The sequence below is a fragment of the Prionailurus viverrinus genome, unplaced genomic scaffold, assembly GCF_022837055.1.
Source record: "Prionailurus viverrinus isolate Anna unplaced genomic scaffold, UM_Priviv_1.0 scaffold_40, whole genome shotgun sequence".
Taxonomy (NCBI): domain Eukaryota; kingdom Metazoa; phylum Chordata; class Mammalia; order Carnivora; family Felidae; genus Prionailurus; species Prionailurus viverrinus.
This window is the reverse complement of record NW_025927608.1, coordinates 1454055-1470884: the sequence shown is the minus strand read 5'-3', so window position 1 is coordinate 1470884 and position 16830 is coordinate 1454055. Positions and strand designations below refer to the sequence as shown.

The 16830-nt window shown below is 43.3% G+C and overlaps 1 protein-coding gene across 3 annotated transcripts in view; it reads right to left on the bottom strand.

Annotated features, from left to right (window-relative positions):
* The window catches only part of ADAMTSL3 (ADAMTS like 3), a 355448-nt gene that overhangs the window by 95121 nt on the left and 243497 nt on the right, over positions 1-16830 (bottom strand). For all 3 annotated transcript variants that reach the window (XR_007149622.1, XM_047846695.1, XM_047846696.1), the window contains exon 17: positions 11720-11849. Coding sequence is in view for 2 of the 3 variants with exons in the window: in XM_047846695.1 (XP_047702651.1) it covers positions 11720-11849 (130 nt within the window). In the remaining variant the exon portion in view is untranslated. The remainder of the gene's footprint in view (positions 1-11719; positions 11850-16830) is intronic.

Sequence of the window (16830 nt, the reverse complement as noted above, 5' to 3'; positions counted from 1 at the left end):
AAATAATCATCTAAATTACTCATGGATCAAAGAAGAAATCATAATGGAAATTAGACAGTATGTTTTAGATACTTGCTAATAAAAATACAAAGTGCTAAAACCTGTGGAATGCAGCTAAAGCCATGATTAGAAGAAAATCAATAGCCTTAAATGAATATATTAAAAAGAAAGGCTTAAAATCATAACCTAAGTATCCATTCCAAAGAAGTTAAAAAAAACAGTAAATTAAACCCCCCCCCCCAAAAAGTAGAAGAGAGGTACAAAATACATGAGAACAGATACGAATGGACCAGAAAACAAAAGTTACCCCTTCAAAAGACTAATAAAATTGATAAACTCGTGGTGATTTAGGAAGAACAAAAAGATAATCCATAATTACCAACGAAAGGAATTTAAGAGGGGATCTCAAAGGCATTAAAAATAAAGAGTACAGGGCACGTGGGTGGCTCAATCAGTTAAGTGTCTGACTTCAGCTCAGGGCACGATCTCATGATTCATGAGGTTGAGCCCCGTATCAGGCTCGGCACTGACAGTGCAGAGCCTGCTTTGGATCCTCTGTCTCTCTGTCTGTCTGTCTCTTTATCCCTCTCTCAAAAATAAATAAACATTAAAAAATAAAATAGAAATAAAGAGAATAAGTGTGTAATGGAAAACACTATATGTCAATAAATTAAAAAACTTACATAGACTGAAAATATTCCTACAAAAACCGACTTACCAAACTAACACATAAATGGAGAGAAATATGAATAGTTCTATATCTATTAGGTTAAATTTGTAATTTAAAATACTTAAAAAAGAAGCTCAAGTGTCAGCTTCCTTGGAGAAATTCTACTAAACATTTAATGCATAAATATTCCAACCTTATATAAATTCTCCAGAAACAGAAAAAGAGGGAAAACTTCCTGACTCATTTAGGTCAATGTCACTCATAAACACAGATGTATAAATCCTAAACAAAATATTACCAATGAAATGATAAATAAATATTACATCGTGACCAAGTTGGGATTATTCCTGGAAGGCAAAGTGGCTTCCATCTTGGCAAATCAATCAGTGTTTTTGATATTAACAAAACATAGGAGAGAAATCATGCGATCGTTTCAATAGAGGGTGAAAAACAGTTGATAATTGCACCAATATTCATGATTGAGAACTTTCTTAATCTGAATAAGTGCATCCAAAAAAGCTAATGGTAGTGGTGGGGGCAGCGGAGGAGAATAGAGCAAGATATCTGTATCCTTCTCTCTTTAAAAAAAAAAGGCAGTAACAGTTAATGAAAGACATAAGGCTCAAGCTAATTTCCCATACAAAAGAAACATCTCAGTAGACCATAAATCAAATGGAAACAGTGCTGAAGTGGACTAAGGTTATCCAGGTTTAGTGGATGCCAGAATTGAAAGCTTGCCATAACAGCTGGGAGTCCAATTTCTACGGGGAAAGTAAACACCTGGCACCACAGTGAGGGGGGTGACTGAAGCTAGGCTCGTTTCTAGAAACACAGTGGGCAAGACTCCCTGACCCATAACTGAAGGCTGAAGAAAAGTAGCCTGTGTGTGTGGTTGAAATTGATCAGCTGTCTGGGATAACATAAAAGAAGGGAGATAACTGGAGCCTGGTTATTGCGCCAAACTGTCATATAATCTGGGAAGGGTTCTGCAAAATCTCACCTGGGATCAGAACCTAAAGGAAGCAATATGAGACCTGGTTCTGATCTGAGGCTCTTGGGGAGAGGTATTTATTCAGGTAAGCCAAAAACTCCAGAGAAGAACACGTAACTCCCATTCAATATGAGCTTGCAAACCAAAAGGTCCAAGGAGAAAAAAAATTAATGACATGAAAGCGAGCAGACACACTCAACAGATGACAGAATTCTCCCCTAAAGAAATAGAAATAACAATAGCACTACTTGTATAGCATGTACTATTTCCCACATTTGGTTTTAATATAATACTCACTTTATCTTTATAGTGTCTTAAAAAACTTTAATGTAACTATGTTGGGTTTTTTTCTTTTTTATTCTTAGGGGCTAATAATGATCCAGGAAATAGCAGACTGATTGCATATGCTTCCTTCTGTTTCCTTCCACCCACACTCCCAAAAATACCCACTAAAAAGAGAGCAAAGCGATAAAAGTGGTGTCAAACAAAGGCATATAACCACAAAGACAAAGAGACTATCAGAGATGCATTTGAAACATTTTGTAAGCTGGCGAGAAGATGGAAAGTGATGTTTAACTTAGCAGCCTGGAGAACTCTGAAAACTAAGCCGGTATTTGTGGGAAAGTCCAAAAGCAAGAAGCCATGAGAAGATCAGACACAACACATGTCTAAAACTGGGGCATAGCTGAAGCTAAAATTCACTGAAAGTGATTCACTTAAAGTCTATATAAACCTGAAATCCTTTTGCATGTCTGAGGCATGAAGGCGATTTATTCTCCCACACCTGACAGAAGGTCGAGGGACTTACTTAAGGACTTGGCAAAGAGCAAAAAGGGGGGGACTGTACTAAGAATGAGGAATAAGTGAGGATCTACGTATTGCCAGGTGAGACCATTAGAGTTCTTCTGTCTTGGCTCAGAAAAAATACTTCCAGTCAGACTTGTATCCTTTTCCCACGCGACAAAAGGTTGGAGAAATCATCACTAGAAACATTAACCGGCTACACAAAAACAAACTCAAAATGGATGAAAGACCTAAATGTAAGACAGGAAGCCATCAAAATCCTCGAGGAGAAAGCAGGTAAAAACCTCTTTGACCTTGGCTGCAGGAACTTCTTACTCAACATGTCTCCGGAGGCAAGGGAAACAAAAGCAAAAATGAACCATTGGGACCTCATCAAAATAAAAAGCTTCTGCACAGTGAAGGAAGCAATGAGCAAAACTAAAAGGCAACTGACAGAATGGGAGAAGATACTTGCAAATGACATATCAGATAAAGCTTTAGTATCCAAAATCTATAAAGAACTTAACACCCAAAAAACAAATAATCCAGTGAAGAAATGGGCAAGAGACATGAATAGACACTTCTCCAAAGAAGACATCCAGATGGCCAACCAACACATGAAAAAATACTCAACATCACTCATCATCATGAAAACACAAATCAAAATCACAATGAGACACCACCTCATACCTGTCAGAATGGCTAACATTAACAACTCTGGCAACAACAGAGGTTGGTGAGGATGCAGAGAAAGTGGATCTCTTTTGCACCACTGGTGGGAATGCAAACTGGTGTATCCACTCTGGAAAACCGTATGGAGATTCCTCAAAAAATTAAACTACCCTATGACCCAGCAATTGCATTACTAGGTATTTATCCATGCGATACAGGTGTGCTGTTTCGAAGGGACACATGCACCCCAATGTTTATAGCAGCACTATACACACACACACACACACACACACACGCGCACACACACACAATGGAGTATTCCTCGACAATCAAAAAGACCGAAATCCTACCATTGCAACTACGTGGATGGAACTAGTGGGTATTATGCTAAGTGAAATTAGTCAGAGAAAGACAAAAATCCTATGACTTCACTCATATGAGGACTTTAAGATACAAAACAGAGGAACATAAGGGAAGGGAAGCAAAAGTAATATAAAAACAGGGAGTGGGATAAAACATAAGAGACTCTTAAATATGGAGAACAAACAGATGGTTACTGGAGGGGTTGTGAGAGGGGGGGATGGGCTAAATGGGGAAGGGGCACTAAGGAGTCTACTCCTGAAATCATTGTTGCACTATATGCTAACTAACTTGGATGTAAATTTAAAAAATAAATAAATTAAAAGATATTCAATAAAAAAAGAAAAAAAAGAAACATTAACTAGCTTGAGAGCAAAAATCAAATTCAGAAGGTCTCCCTATGAAGCAGCCCATCTAGATCACCCTAGAGTGAAGCCTACCACTCAACAAATTCTGTCCATATACACAGGGCTTCCAATCTGCCTTTTTTAATACATCATACTTAAATGAACAGTCAAGGAACATAAAATATTTAATTAAAACATCTAAGAAAAAAGAAACCAAAATAGGCATACAGGAGAAAACAGACAGAATGCAAGGTACAAAAGAAAACAAAACTAATATAAAATAAAAACTTCATAATTCATATTCTCAAGAAACAAAAGATACTGTATTCACGAAATGAAAACAGGATGTTGTTGAAAAAGGTACTAGGAACCTAAAGAGAACCAAAAAGACCTGTGTAAATTAAAAATAACTAAATAAAAATGTAACCAATCAATTGAGAAATAGAAGTAAAGATAACTCTCAAAAAGTAGGAATAGAAGAAATGCAAAGTTGGGTCAGTTCAGAAAGTCCAACATTATACAATGGGAGGTTCATTTAAAAAGCAGAAGAAAAGAATAACTCGAGAAAATTTCCCAAAATGGAAAGAAGTATTAGGATTTTAAAGCCCCTCCCAATGTCCCAGCACAAAAGATAACAATGAGCTACGCCAAAGCATATGACATTGTTCCACTGTCTTCCAGAGGTAATAAAACAGGTCTGCGTGGATGATGAGGGATCTACGTGGCAAAGCAGTTCTCAAAGCAGCACTGGATGTTAGAACTCAGTGAATGGAGCAATGCTTCAAGAAATTGTTTGGAGGACACCTGGGCTCAGTCAGCTAAGTGTCCGACTCTGGATTTCAGCTCAGGTCATGATCTCAGAGTCTTGGCATCCAGCCTCGAGTCAGGCTCAGTATTGGGCATGGAGAATGCTTGATCTTCTCTCTCTCCCTCTCTCTCTACCCCTCCCCTAATTTCTCACACACATGTGCTCTCTTGCTCTCTCTCTCTGTGTCTCAAAAAAAATTTTTTTTGAGAGGAAGTGATATGCAACTTTGAAATCTACACCCAGGCAAAAGATTAAGGTGTAATAGAACATTTCCAGATATTCAAGAGCAAAAATTTAATCCCTAGCTTTCTTGGGAAGCTCCTGGATTTATGTGCTCCAACAAAAAACAGTGAACAGCCTAAGAAAGAGGAAAGCATGGAACATGAAGGGTGGAAAACAAAGAATCCAATGTAAAAGAGATGCAAGGAACCCTCAATATGAGAGTGAAAGGACACAAAAACTGTTTAGGAAGGAGCAACCAGTCCAATTTGGAGCAGGAAGAAGAAGTGCTCTGAGAGGGATATCCCCAAGAAAATGATGTAACAGAATACATGAGGTATTTGAATGCACTGCAAGGATAGTTAAACCCTGGTAGATATTTTGAGAGTAAATTAATGGTAGGATCATAGGAACTAAGAAAACAAAAAAAAATGAAGGCAATTATAAACTCCAGAGAAAACAAAAATGAAAATGCAACCATAGTAAAGTATTAAATGTTTCATTCTCCCTTTTTTAAGAACAGCTTTATTGAGATATACTTTATATAACTTAAACTTTACCTTTTTATAATGTTGCAAAGTTCCTTTTAAGAAACAGATCCTGCCTAGTCCTGGGCCCTTTTAGATACTAAAAGCCTCACTATGGTGGAACATCTGACCATGATCCAACAGATAAGCATATGACTCGAGCTGCTTATAATGAAGTGGACATACTGTGAGATTGAGCCCCATGTGGGGCTCTGCGCTGACAGTATGGAGTCTGCTTGGGATTCTCTTTCCCTCTCTCTCTGCCTCTCTGCTGCTCACGCTCTATATCTCAAAATAAATAAAAAAGAATTAATTCTAGGTTATCTCATTGGTTCTTCTTTAATGTTTATTTATTTTTGAGAGAGAGTGAGCACAAGTAGGGGAGGGGCAGAGAGAAAGGGAGACATGGAATCTGAAGCAGGCTCCAGGCTCTGAGCTGTCAACACAGAGCCCAATGTGGGGCTGGAACTTACATACTGAGAGATCATGACCCTCGCCAAGGTTGGCCGCTTAACCAACTAAGCCAGCCAGGCATGCCTCTAATTGGTTCTTTTTAAGCCTCACCTATTCTTACCACATTTCTGCCTATGTCTATTTTGTAATTTCCAGTTCTTCACATGGATGTTATTTACCAATTTATATCCCAAAGACCTTAGTAATACTTAAAATCTTTTTTGGATTGTTCTGGTATCTTGATTTCTTCTGGAGTGAATTCACCTTTCAGCTGCTGATGCCAGTGACTATCTTCATTAGCATTAGATTTCTTCATGTGCTTTGGAATTTCATTTTGCAGGCTCAACGTGGAGGAAGGTTTCTCTTTCCTCATCTCCCTTTATCCTTTTCTCTGACCCTTGACCCTTCTCTGTCTACAGTTTTGCTTGTCTCCATCTAGCCCTCCAGGATCTCCAGTCTGGAACCAAGTCTTGCGTGGACAACATGCCACAAAAGCACAGCAAGGGTGCTGGGGGTCCAACCACTGAGCTAACATGTAATCTGGGCTTGTATCATTGTGTCTGTCCTCTGTCTCCCCAAGCACACAGCCTTCACACAATGGCTTCAGGCTGTGCTCGGCAGCACCTTTTTCCTGCAAAGAAACAGTGGAGGTGGTTCCTTCTTAATCAATCAAAAGGAAGGTATTCAGTCCCTCCTCTCCATAGGCACTGAATTCTCACGTACCCCAACGGCTTTGGGGCCTCAAGCCCTCAAGAACCACAGGTCTGTTTCCACTCATCACTTCACACTTCCGTCCCTTTCCTGGCCCAGATAGTTCTTTTCATGACTTTCCCCTGGGTATATTGTTTTAATTTCCCTGTTCTTATACAGCATCGATCATCAATCTGTATTTGGAACAGAATGTAAAATTAAAACACCATCTCCGTTGGAAACCTATTAATTAGAATGTGAGTTTAGCTATAAATTTCCAGTAGCTTTCGAGGTGAGGGCAATCACCAACAGTAGATATATACATCACATTTTGATGATAATTGAGCCACATGGGTGAGTAACTAAAAGGACATTGTCTCACTATAATTCGGCTTAGATGTATAACTTATTTGGAGTGACTTCGGATATTCATCTTTCAAGAAAGTATGGAGCTAGAAGAAGCCACCAGAGGCACAAGGGACTGGAAATGAAACCACTGTTAATCAAGAAATGGGTAGCGGTTTCTTCTTAACAGACAATGGGCTAAATACAGAATTTTTTCAAGCTCAAGAACTGGGTAACAAGTAGGTGGAGGAACACATTCCTCTTGCCTCTTGCTTTCTGACCTCCCTCCCTAGCAGTGCTGACTGCTGTCAGAGAAGAAAGCCTTCCTCAGATGAGTGGGACCATTATGTAACCTTGCCTGTTTCTGCAAGCTGCTGGCTCGCTCCTGGAAAAAGGAAACTCCATAAATAGCAGACACTCAGCAGTTATAGCATAGACCAGGGGGAGTAACCCCATAAGAGCAAATAAACATACAACACCCCACCTTGGAGAGTCTAGGCAAATACATCAAATGCATTTGCCTTTGGGTAAATAAAGATCCACTGACTGTCCAACCCAATCTCAGTGGTAAGTTCCACCCTGGGGTGATATTTTACTGCTATTGCCCTTGGAGTCAGTAAATATTTGTGTGGAAAATATTACGCAACACCCTGTTCCTGTTATTCCTACACCACTGGTTTCTAGAACCTAAAACATTTTTGTAAACTTACCTTTACTTTGGCACCGACCCTTTGTCTCTGCTGGGCTTTTTCCAACATAATTCTCAACGCTCGAAAAGTTTATTAAATTTGCAATTTTGAAGCGAGGAAGAGTGTTTCCCTCCACATAAAAACAGACTCTTAATTTTGCAAAGAGGCCAAGACATATCGTGTGCTCTATTATTCCTAGCTTGGAAGCTCTGTGGGCAAGAAGTGGCTGGAGAAGATAACGTGCAATCATTGTTGCTGAGGCCCAGCAAAGAGGGGACAGAGGCTCTCTGCACACAGGGCACACCAGCGTGCGTCCCTCAGCAGCCTTAAGAAACAAGGCCCGGACTTGTTCCTAAATCCTGCTCTGGCTCGGTGAGCAAAGAAAGAGCAGTACCGCAGACTGAGCTCAACCCTGCCGTGACCTCCTGGGCAGGTCAAGGGAAGGCTGGTGTTCTTAGAACTAAAATGAGCCCTGAGCATTTCCAACTGCTCATGAGTAGACCCAAGGGTCTAGGCATAGTTCTGAAGATGTGAGCGAAAAACGCAACCTGAAAGCGCCCTCTACAGTGAAAGGCTGGCACTGAAAGGGCCTTGGGGGTCACAATGCGCAGCATCTCCCATCGTTACTCAGATGGAGAAGCTCAGCCCGGAGGGCTAGGCACCTTCTGAAACTGCCGGAGGGGGTCGAGCGGGGGTGCCGCCCCTGACCCACCCCCGGTCCTCTCTCCACTCCTAAGAGCTCCCCTCTAACAAGGGTCTCAGATGAGGGTCCCACCTCTCATTCTATTGGACTTCATTATACCAGTGAGAAGCGATCACTTCCCCGGGGAGAGGATAAACTTGTTTCATGGTAGAAAAGGGCTCCAGACAGTGGGCCTGGCACGTGCAAAGGTCTGAAGGCATGAACAAACATGAGCGTGGGTCATGGTGAAAATTCACCATGGCTGCTGAGGAAGTTCCTCTGCATGTGTGCGCATGTGCGTGTGTGTGCACACGCCCGCAATGAGGGTGGTAGTGACGGGAGACAGGGTTCAAACCTAAAACCAGGGTCACAAAGGACTTTATAGGCTGCAGCGGATTGGATTGCTTCCCCCTAAAAGTTGTCGAAGCTTTGAATCCTAGTACCTGTAAATGTGACCTTATTTGGAAAGAGGGTCTTTGCCAATGATCAACTTAGATGATGTCATTAGAATGGGCCCCGATCCAATATGAGGGCTGTCCCAATAAAAAGGGGACATTTGGACAAAGAGACAAACAGGAGGAAGACAACACGGAAACACAGGGAGAACAGCATCTGTGAGCCAAGGAACGCCGGCGGCTACCAAGAGCCAGGAGAGAGACCTGGACCAGGTTCTCCCTCCCAGCCTCAGCAGGAGTCGACCCTGCCAGCACTTGATCTCAGACTCCCCAGCCTCCAGGACTGAGACAATACGTTCCTGCCGATTAAGCCCCCTAGTCTGAGGTAGTCCCAGGAGACTCCTCCATATGCCAAAGTAAAGAGTGTGGATTTTTAATCCCCAGGTGAGGAAAGGTGCTCAAGGGTTTCACCTGGGGGCTTGACACGGTCACCACGACTTAGAAAGATCCTTCAAGGTCATACACGGGCCCGTGGACCAGAGCAGGAAACACGAGAGGCAGGAGTTTATGCAGAAACTACTGAAACAGATCACGCAAAACACAGCTGAATGAGGGCAGGGGCAGTGAGGAATGGACAGGACAAGTTTATGAGATGTTAGGAGATAAATCAGCATGAATCATGTCCGTGTCACCAGAGGAGAAATGAAACCAGAAAAGGCCACTTAACGTGAAGCCACTTTAAGAAGGACCTCAAATTTTAGGATAAAATAGAATAAATAGAGGGAAATGTTTGATTTGGATTTAGTCTTTAAAAATCACACTAATACGTCAGGAATCGACTTTTTACCTAACACTGAACCAAATGTAGGTGGCGACTGCAGTTGGGCAGACTCATTTGTAGAATGAAGACAGAATGGATTGTTCTGTATTTTCATTTTTTCCCCCTAAAAAACTTGTACGAGGACCCACCAGGGCTGTCTTCACTTTGAGAGCAAGATCGGGAACCGGGTTGTTTTTACAGCCGGTTTCAACAACGGTGGCCTCAGCCCCGCCCCCGACTCTGTGCTGTGCAAACCCCTCCTGTTTCCATTTTCTGCTTAACTGTCCACCTGTCCACTTGTGCCCATGGCCTCACCTGCCAATGACTGGGCCTAGAAAGAAAAGACACAACTGGGTGAAGACTAACCTTATGTTGATACAGAATGAGACTTGAAACCAGAAACGAGGCACACTCCAAATCTGGGGGGTGATATTTTCTTCTTTTTACCCTTCTCTGTTTATGGCTGTGAAGCCGTGTAATTCGCCAAACTGCGCTCGCCATTTAAACCTGGTATAAATTCCAAATCACTTCGTTTATAGTCCTCTTTCCAGAAAGATGGCTGGTGCAGAGAAAGGGGAGCTCGCGCCTGATTCCAGCCTCAGGGGAAAACATGTCGGGAGAGTGAAGTACGCTTCTTCCCCTCACTGTTTCCCCTTGTCCCTTACTCCAGGTCAGACAGACAGCCATCCGCTTCCACCTACAGAGCCTCAGGGGAGGGATGTGTCAGGGAAGGAAAAAAGAATCCCTGGCTTTTCCAAGACTGTCTGAGTCACTGGTTCCAACGGCTGAGAACCCTGGACAGGTGATTTGGATGTTGAGGGTTTATACAAATAGCGTAAGTGCCATAGAAGTGGATGTGCGCTCAGAACGGCACATCCACTTGATGTGCTCGATGCCCTTGGAAAGCTCTGGACACACTTTGCCAAGTGGGCACCCTGAGCGGTTAGAGCAGACCTTTCCCAAACCCCTCCTGTACGTCTCTTCTGCAATCTTGGATGGTCCTACAACGCGGGAAGCCCAGGGTGGGCAGGGGTGGGGGAGAGAGGGGAAGCAGATTTCCCTGTGCTGTTTCTGGGCCCAGGCCCTAACTGCTTCCCAGCGGAGCACAGCAGAGCACAGCAAGATGGCTGGAACACAAGTCAGGAAGTCCCTGGCATCTCCTCGGCCTACGACGGAAGTCAGAAATACGGTAATGGGTACGAAACGCTGTGCCTGGCTCTTCGCAGGGGTGTCCTCACCGAAGATGAAACGCACACAGGGGCAGGCCCTCCTTCTGAGAGCGTGCAGGTCGGAGACGCAGATTCAGAAGGAAAGGGCCCACCCGTAGGATGGGGAGAGCTGGATTCCTAGGGAGCACTGGCTTATTCCGTCCCTACCCCATCACCCTCAGACCATCAAGGCAGGAGTTTTTACATCACAGCCAACACATTTCATGGGATCAATATGAGAAGGGTCAAGAGAATTCCAGAATAAGACTTATTTCCTGAATAGACATAAAATACACCTGTCCTTACGCCAGCCAGTATGGCCGGAGGAACACAATGACCTTCTTCAGTCACTTAGAGTCCTAGACGTAGCAAACTTGACTTTGGGGGCTAAAGGTGCCTCATTAGATGGGCGACACGTACCAAGAGGTGGTTCAGAGAATCTGGCAAAGAGGGAGGGGAGCTGCCTGGGAATAAGATATTACTCTTATCCCTATTTTATTGTCTAAAATATAGATATTTTGGGCAACTGATTCTTATCATGGAAGTATGACCAAGACAACAAAGGGTTAGGAGAGAAGAAGGAAAAAACTGGGGGTTGGATCCTGGAAGTTCTTGTGCGAGAAACTAATGCTGCTGAGTCAAAATCCTCTGCAGCCAGCAACACCCGGGGAGAGCGCAACATGAGGAAAATCTACCCTCCCTTCCAAGAAACCTCCCCAGGATCTTCTACAGACTTAAGCAAGGAAGAAGATTAACTTTCAGGGTCAACCTTTCAGACCAAGGAAACCAAAAATAAGACAACCTCTCCTATTCTTTGGGGCTTACAAGATCACACCCCACAACCTACGATCTAAGGCAAGTCAGTGGGAAGGATAATGACCAACGTGGGGTGAGTTCTAGGTAACGAGTAGGGGATCACTCAGTCATTCAACGAATACAGAACGTAGGCTAGGTGACCTACCTCGGGTGCACCTACAAGCCCCTGTGCACACGTGGGGGTCTCTGCAGGAGAGGGCGTTCCCTTCGGCGCAGTGTCCCAGGAGCGCAGGGCAGCACGTACCTGGGTGGGCAGGGTTCCGGGTTGCAAGCCTGGCTCATCGGAGGAGGGCGGTGGACCATATCACACAAGGTGTCACTGACTGTCTGCTGGGTCTGGGTGTGTAAGCACACGGCTATCGCTTCTTGATGGCCTGGAGGTTGGGAAGAGGAAAAAAAAAATGCAAGTGACTTAGAATAACTCACTGTGGGGGGGAAAACAGGGTCTTGGGACTTCTTTAGCCATTGCCTTTTGAGTATATCGCTTGGCTGTGGGCTGCATTTCAGGGTGTGCGTGCAGACTGGGCATCTTTCAAAGGCTTCCAGTCTTTAATATTCTCTCACTCACCTTTTCAACTCAGCACCACTACCCTCTCCGCCCAAATATACTCACCTTGACACATGAAAGGACATCCCGACTCCCCGTCTACCTGCAGACTTACCTGTGTTCCCAGTCCAAGTCCCCTCAACCGAACCACCCAAGTGTTCTCCAAACCACACACTAGTAGTTCCCGGAGAGAGGGATTTTCACGTCAGCCACGAAAGAGTGACATTTTTTCTATGTCACTGCATACGTGCTAACTTTGATGGACAATCCTTACTCCAGCGTTCATTATGGTCTGAACTCCTGTTCGCTATTACTATACTTCGTGATATTGCCGTTGCCGGCAGAAACAACAGTAATACCTCCCATCGGGAAAGCGCTCTGGCGTGTATGAAGTGCTTTCGCGGGCACCGTTTGGGCCCATGGGAATCTTGGGAGGTCCAAAGAACGGTATCATTATCTCCATCTCATTAATTTAATAATAAGGAAAACTGAAGCCTAGAGAGAAATTAAGGCAGCAAAAAATGGTACACTCAAAACTAAAAATTAGAGGGGTGCGTGGGGGGCTCCGTCAGTTAAACGTCCGACTTCGGTTCAGGCCATGATCTCACAGTTCGTGAGTTCGAGCCCCGCGTCGGGCTCTGTGCTGACAGCTCGGAGCCTGGGGCCTGCTTCGGATTCTGTGTCTCCCTCTCTCTCTGCCCCTCCCCTGCTTGCGCTCTGTCTCTCTGTCTCTCAAAAATAAATAAACATTAAAAAAAGTTAGATTTCCTATCTCCTCCGTGAGTGCTCTTTCTCTGTACTCCAGGGATTCCAAAATACAATACAGTCAACCGGTCAAGGCAGAGACTGTGCAAATAGGAACCCCCGCAGGCATGTTTTTCCTTGGAGGCCAGCCAGCTCTGTCCGACCCCAAAGCCCGCATCCCAACCACTATTCTTTGTCTGTTGACACAAAAAGAATCACTGAAAAATCAGAACTGAGAACGAAATATAAATCAAAGTTTTGATGAAAAAAAAAAATCAAATGAAAATTGCAACAGCAACGGACTATACTATTTGAAATATGCAAATGTATTCAGTTTCATGCAAGAATGTGTGTTCCATTATGTTTGAAGACTGTGGTTCTCCTTCCAAATGCCACGTCTCAATTCATCCGTCTTACAATATTTTACAGAATGCAGAATAGGCCAAAAGAATATATAAAATATACATGTGTGATGTGCAGTGCTTTCTGCTATGTTTTCTCCTTTCTATAGTTGTAATCTTATGTTTCCGGCCATGGCAGGATGCAGTCTTAAACCTCCAAGGATCTCCCATGAACTACTTTTTAATAAATACTGGCTAACTTGAGATACAAAGGGACACGGCTAGAAAAATGTGTTTTCCAAGGGCAGCCACAAGAGTATCTTCTATCCCGCATACTCGACCTAAAGGCTTTTCATTTCAAGAGGCTTGATAAAACCTTTACCTTCAAAAGTAAACATAAAAACATATAAGTTTGCTTCAGCTTTTACTTGGCAAAATTTGGGTGACAATCGTGATGTGTTTAGAAGCTATAAAACAAAGTGTTGAAATCATGGTGTAATTTTCCTAACAAATCCTTTTGGAAGCATGAAGCAACACCCTTCAATTCACACTTGACCTTCTACAGCATCATGAAGAGAGGGTCTTTTTGGAGCAGAAATAATATTCAAAGCCTTCGTCAAGAAATGAATTAATGACGAGGGGGGGAAAGGGACTCTAAAAAGAGAAATGGAGCCAATGAATGAACTGACACATTTCCTTCTGTTGAAGGTTAGAGTGAGTTGGGCTCCTTGTTCACAAGTCTTGACTGATTCAACATGCCAAATAACATAATTCTCTCTCTCTCTCCCTCTACCTCTCTCTCTAGAAGAAGAAGAAGAAGAAGAAGAAGAAGAAGAAGAAGAAGAAGAAGAAGAAGAAATACCAAGAACAATGAAGAAATCTAGTCACTCTCTCTCTATCCCTCTTTCTTTCTCTCTCTCTCTAAGAAATACCAACAACAATGAAGAAATCTGGTCATTCTCTCTCTCTCTCTATCCCTCTTTTTCTCTCTCTCTCTCCCCCTCTCCCTCTTTCTAAGAAATGCCAAGAACAATGAAGAAATATAGTCACTCTCTCTCTCTATCCCTCTTTCTTTCTTTCTCTAAGAAATACCAAGAAAACTGAAGAAACCTAGTCATTCTCTCTCTCTCTCTCTCTCTCTCCCTCCCTCTTTTTCTCTCTCTCTCTTCCTCTCCCTCTTTCTAAGAAATACCAAGAACAATGAAGAAATCTATTCACTCTCTCTCTCTCTATATCCTTCTTTCTCTCTCTCTCTCTCTCTCTCTCTAAGAAATACCAAGAACAATGAAGAAATCTAGTCAGAACCTTTCAATTACTATGCAGTATTTGATACATCAAGTTGTAAAATAAATATGAAAAAATGAGTAAGAAAAGTATGCTAATTCAATAACCAAGTAGCCCTGGGCCCTAGAAATAGATGTAATATGCTCTTTTGAAGCACCAATGGAACATTAACAAAAACTGGTCCTACGTCAGATTATAAGGCAAACTGCAGTGAGTTCCAAAAGCCAGAAGCAGGTAACATTCTCTGACCGCAACAGAGTCCAGCGATAAATGAATAGGAGCCAATTGACCGCTCAAATCCAACCATTAGAATTTTCCAAAAGTCAGTCCCTATATAACTGCTAGGTCAGAAAGACAGAATGGATTACACATAATCTTTGACCAGAAAAAAGAGAGGAGAGAGGCTTAAAGCAACCTGAGACCAGATGAACAACTCTTTTTTGTTTTTTAATGTATGTTTGTTTGTATTTATTTACTTAGACAGAGGGGGCGGGGAGAGAGAGAGAAGGGGAGGAAGAATGCCAAGCAGGCTCCGTGCAGTCAACACAGATCCCAACGTGGGGCTCAATCCCATGAACCATGAGATCATGACCTGAGCTGAAATCAAGAGTCAGACATTTAACCAAGTGAAACACCCAGGTGCCCCCGGATGAACCACCCAATGATAATTTCAATATTGTCATGAAAAGGATGACTTTTTCCCTCCAAGAAAACCTAAATTGAGGAATTTACTTAAAAATTAAAATCTTGAATATGACAATAAGCAGGGGGTGTAGGGGGGGTACTGGAAATGATGTTAAAGATCCAGCCATGATGCCTCTCCCCTCAATCCCGCCCCCGGGAGGGAAAAATAAGAATGAGATTCAGATACTTGCAGGAACCAGTGCTTTCAAGCTTCTTGGATGGATAATATCCATGACATAAACTACTGAAGATGGTTGAAAGGTACAAAAGACTCCAACTCACATTTACAAAAGGATGGTAACCCTGATGTCGGGATCTATAAAAGAAAATAAATGAACACACCTCCCTCGTGTGGTGTTGCCTTGTGAGGCAACCAGGAGTGTGTGTTGTATTCCACACACAAGCCCAGGGCCATATTGAAAAGAAGAGTTAATACATGTTTTTTTTTTTTGCTCTCTCAGCTGACTGGCCACTGCGAACGAGTGGATGCCACTCTAAAGTCCCAGGGAACGAGAAGGAGAGGAAGCAGAGTACGTTCTGGGCTGGGAGAACTGTGGAGAACAGTATCATCCGTGGTGTTAAAATGCCGAGTTTTACGCACTGCAAATAGGTGGGTTCCTTTTAGCAACGACTTGAGGAGACCGCCGGTAAAGATTAAGGACTGTTGAAACCATGTGGCCGCAGGAAGGGGATCACTGGATGTCACTGGAGCCTGAGAGGAAGTGACTGAATGTGTCAAGGAGAAAGTACGGCTAGGGGCCTGTCATGACTTGAAGGGACCTGCAGAGAACGAAATAGGGACCGCTAACATTTCGTGGCGGGAACACATGTCCACAGGGAGTACTCCAGTGTGAGCCCATGGTGGGCCAATTCAGCTTTCAGTCCCACATTCCCTTTCATGGGAACGCATGCTTGGACTCCCCCATGCTATGTGGACAATACTTCCGTGCATCAACAGCATTTCTATGTATTTCATTTATGGTTTGCATATATCTATGCGAAACCCTAAATCAAATACTAACACCCGGTAGTCGGCAGGACAACGAAAGAACATTACACTGTGACCTCAACCATCTATCGCTTCACTCACCAAATCATTCACACACACACACACACACACACACACACAAAACACGAAACAACCAGGAACTTCCTGCCCTCGGGCATACAGACCCACCATCTCACAAGCATCCTGGCCTTTTCCTTGTCTATTTCTTTCAATTAGGAGTTTGCTGGATTTCACTCCCTTCCACCTTCCCAGGAAATTTGATTACCTCTCCCTTCGCTTTTATCCGAGAGCTTTGTTGCTGCCTTGTGAATGTACCCAAGCCACTCAGTCATGAAGAAATAACACGTACCCAGCTCTCCGTCAATCCATGACGCCTTCTAGCCTTTTCCCTCTCTCTGCATTCTTTATCATAAATTTTGCCACAAAAAAATCCATTCACCTCCATTTTGTCACCTGCCACCCTTTCCTCCATTCTTGCAAATCCGACTTCTGTGTCCAACACTCCACTGAATTGACTCCGAGTCACCGATGGCCACCCATTCTCTTCCTGGAGATTGAGCCACTACCCTGGCTTCGATCCTCTCCGCACACGGAAGACTCACAAACGTATACTTCAATTCTGGATCTTTGTGCTTTGCTTCAGATTCACACACTCACAAAGCCTACTTAGCATCTCCGTTCGCAAGTCCGCAGGCACGTTAAGTCGTCGCGTCCACAAACGGAACTCATGATGTCCTCGTGCCCAG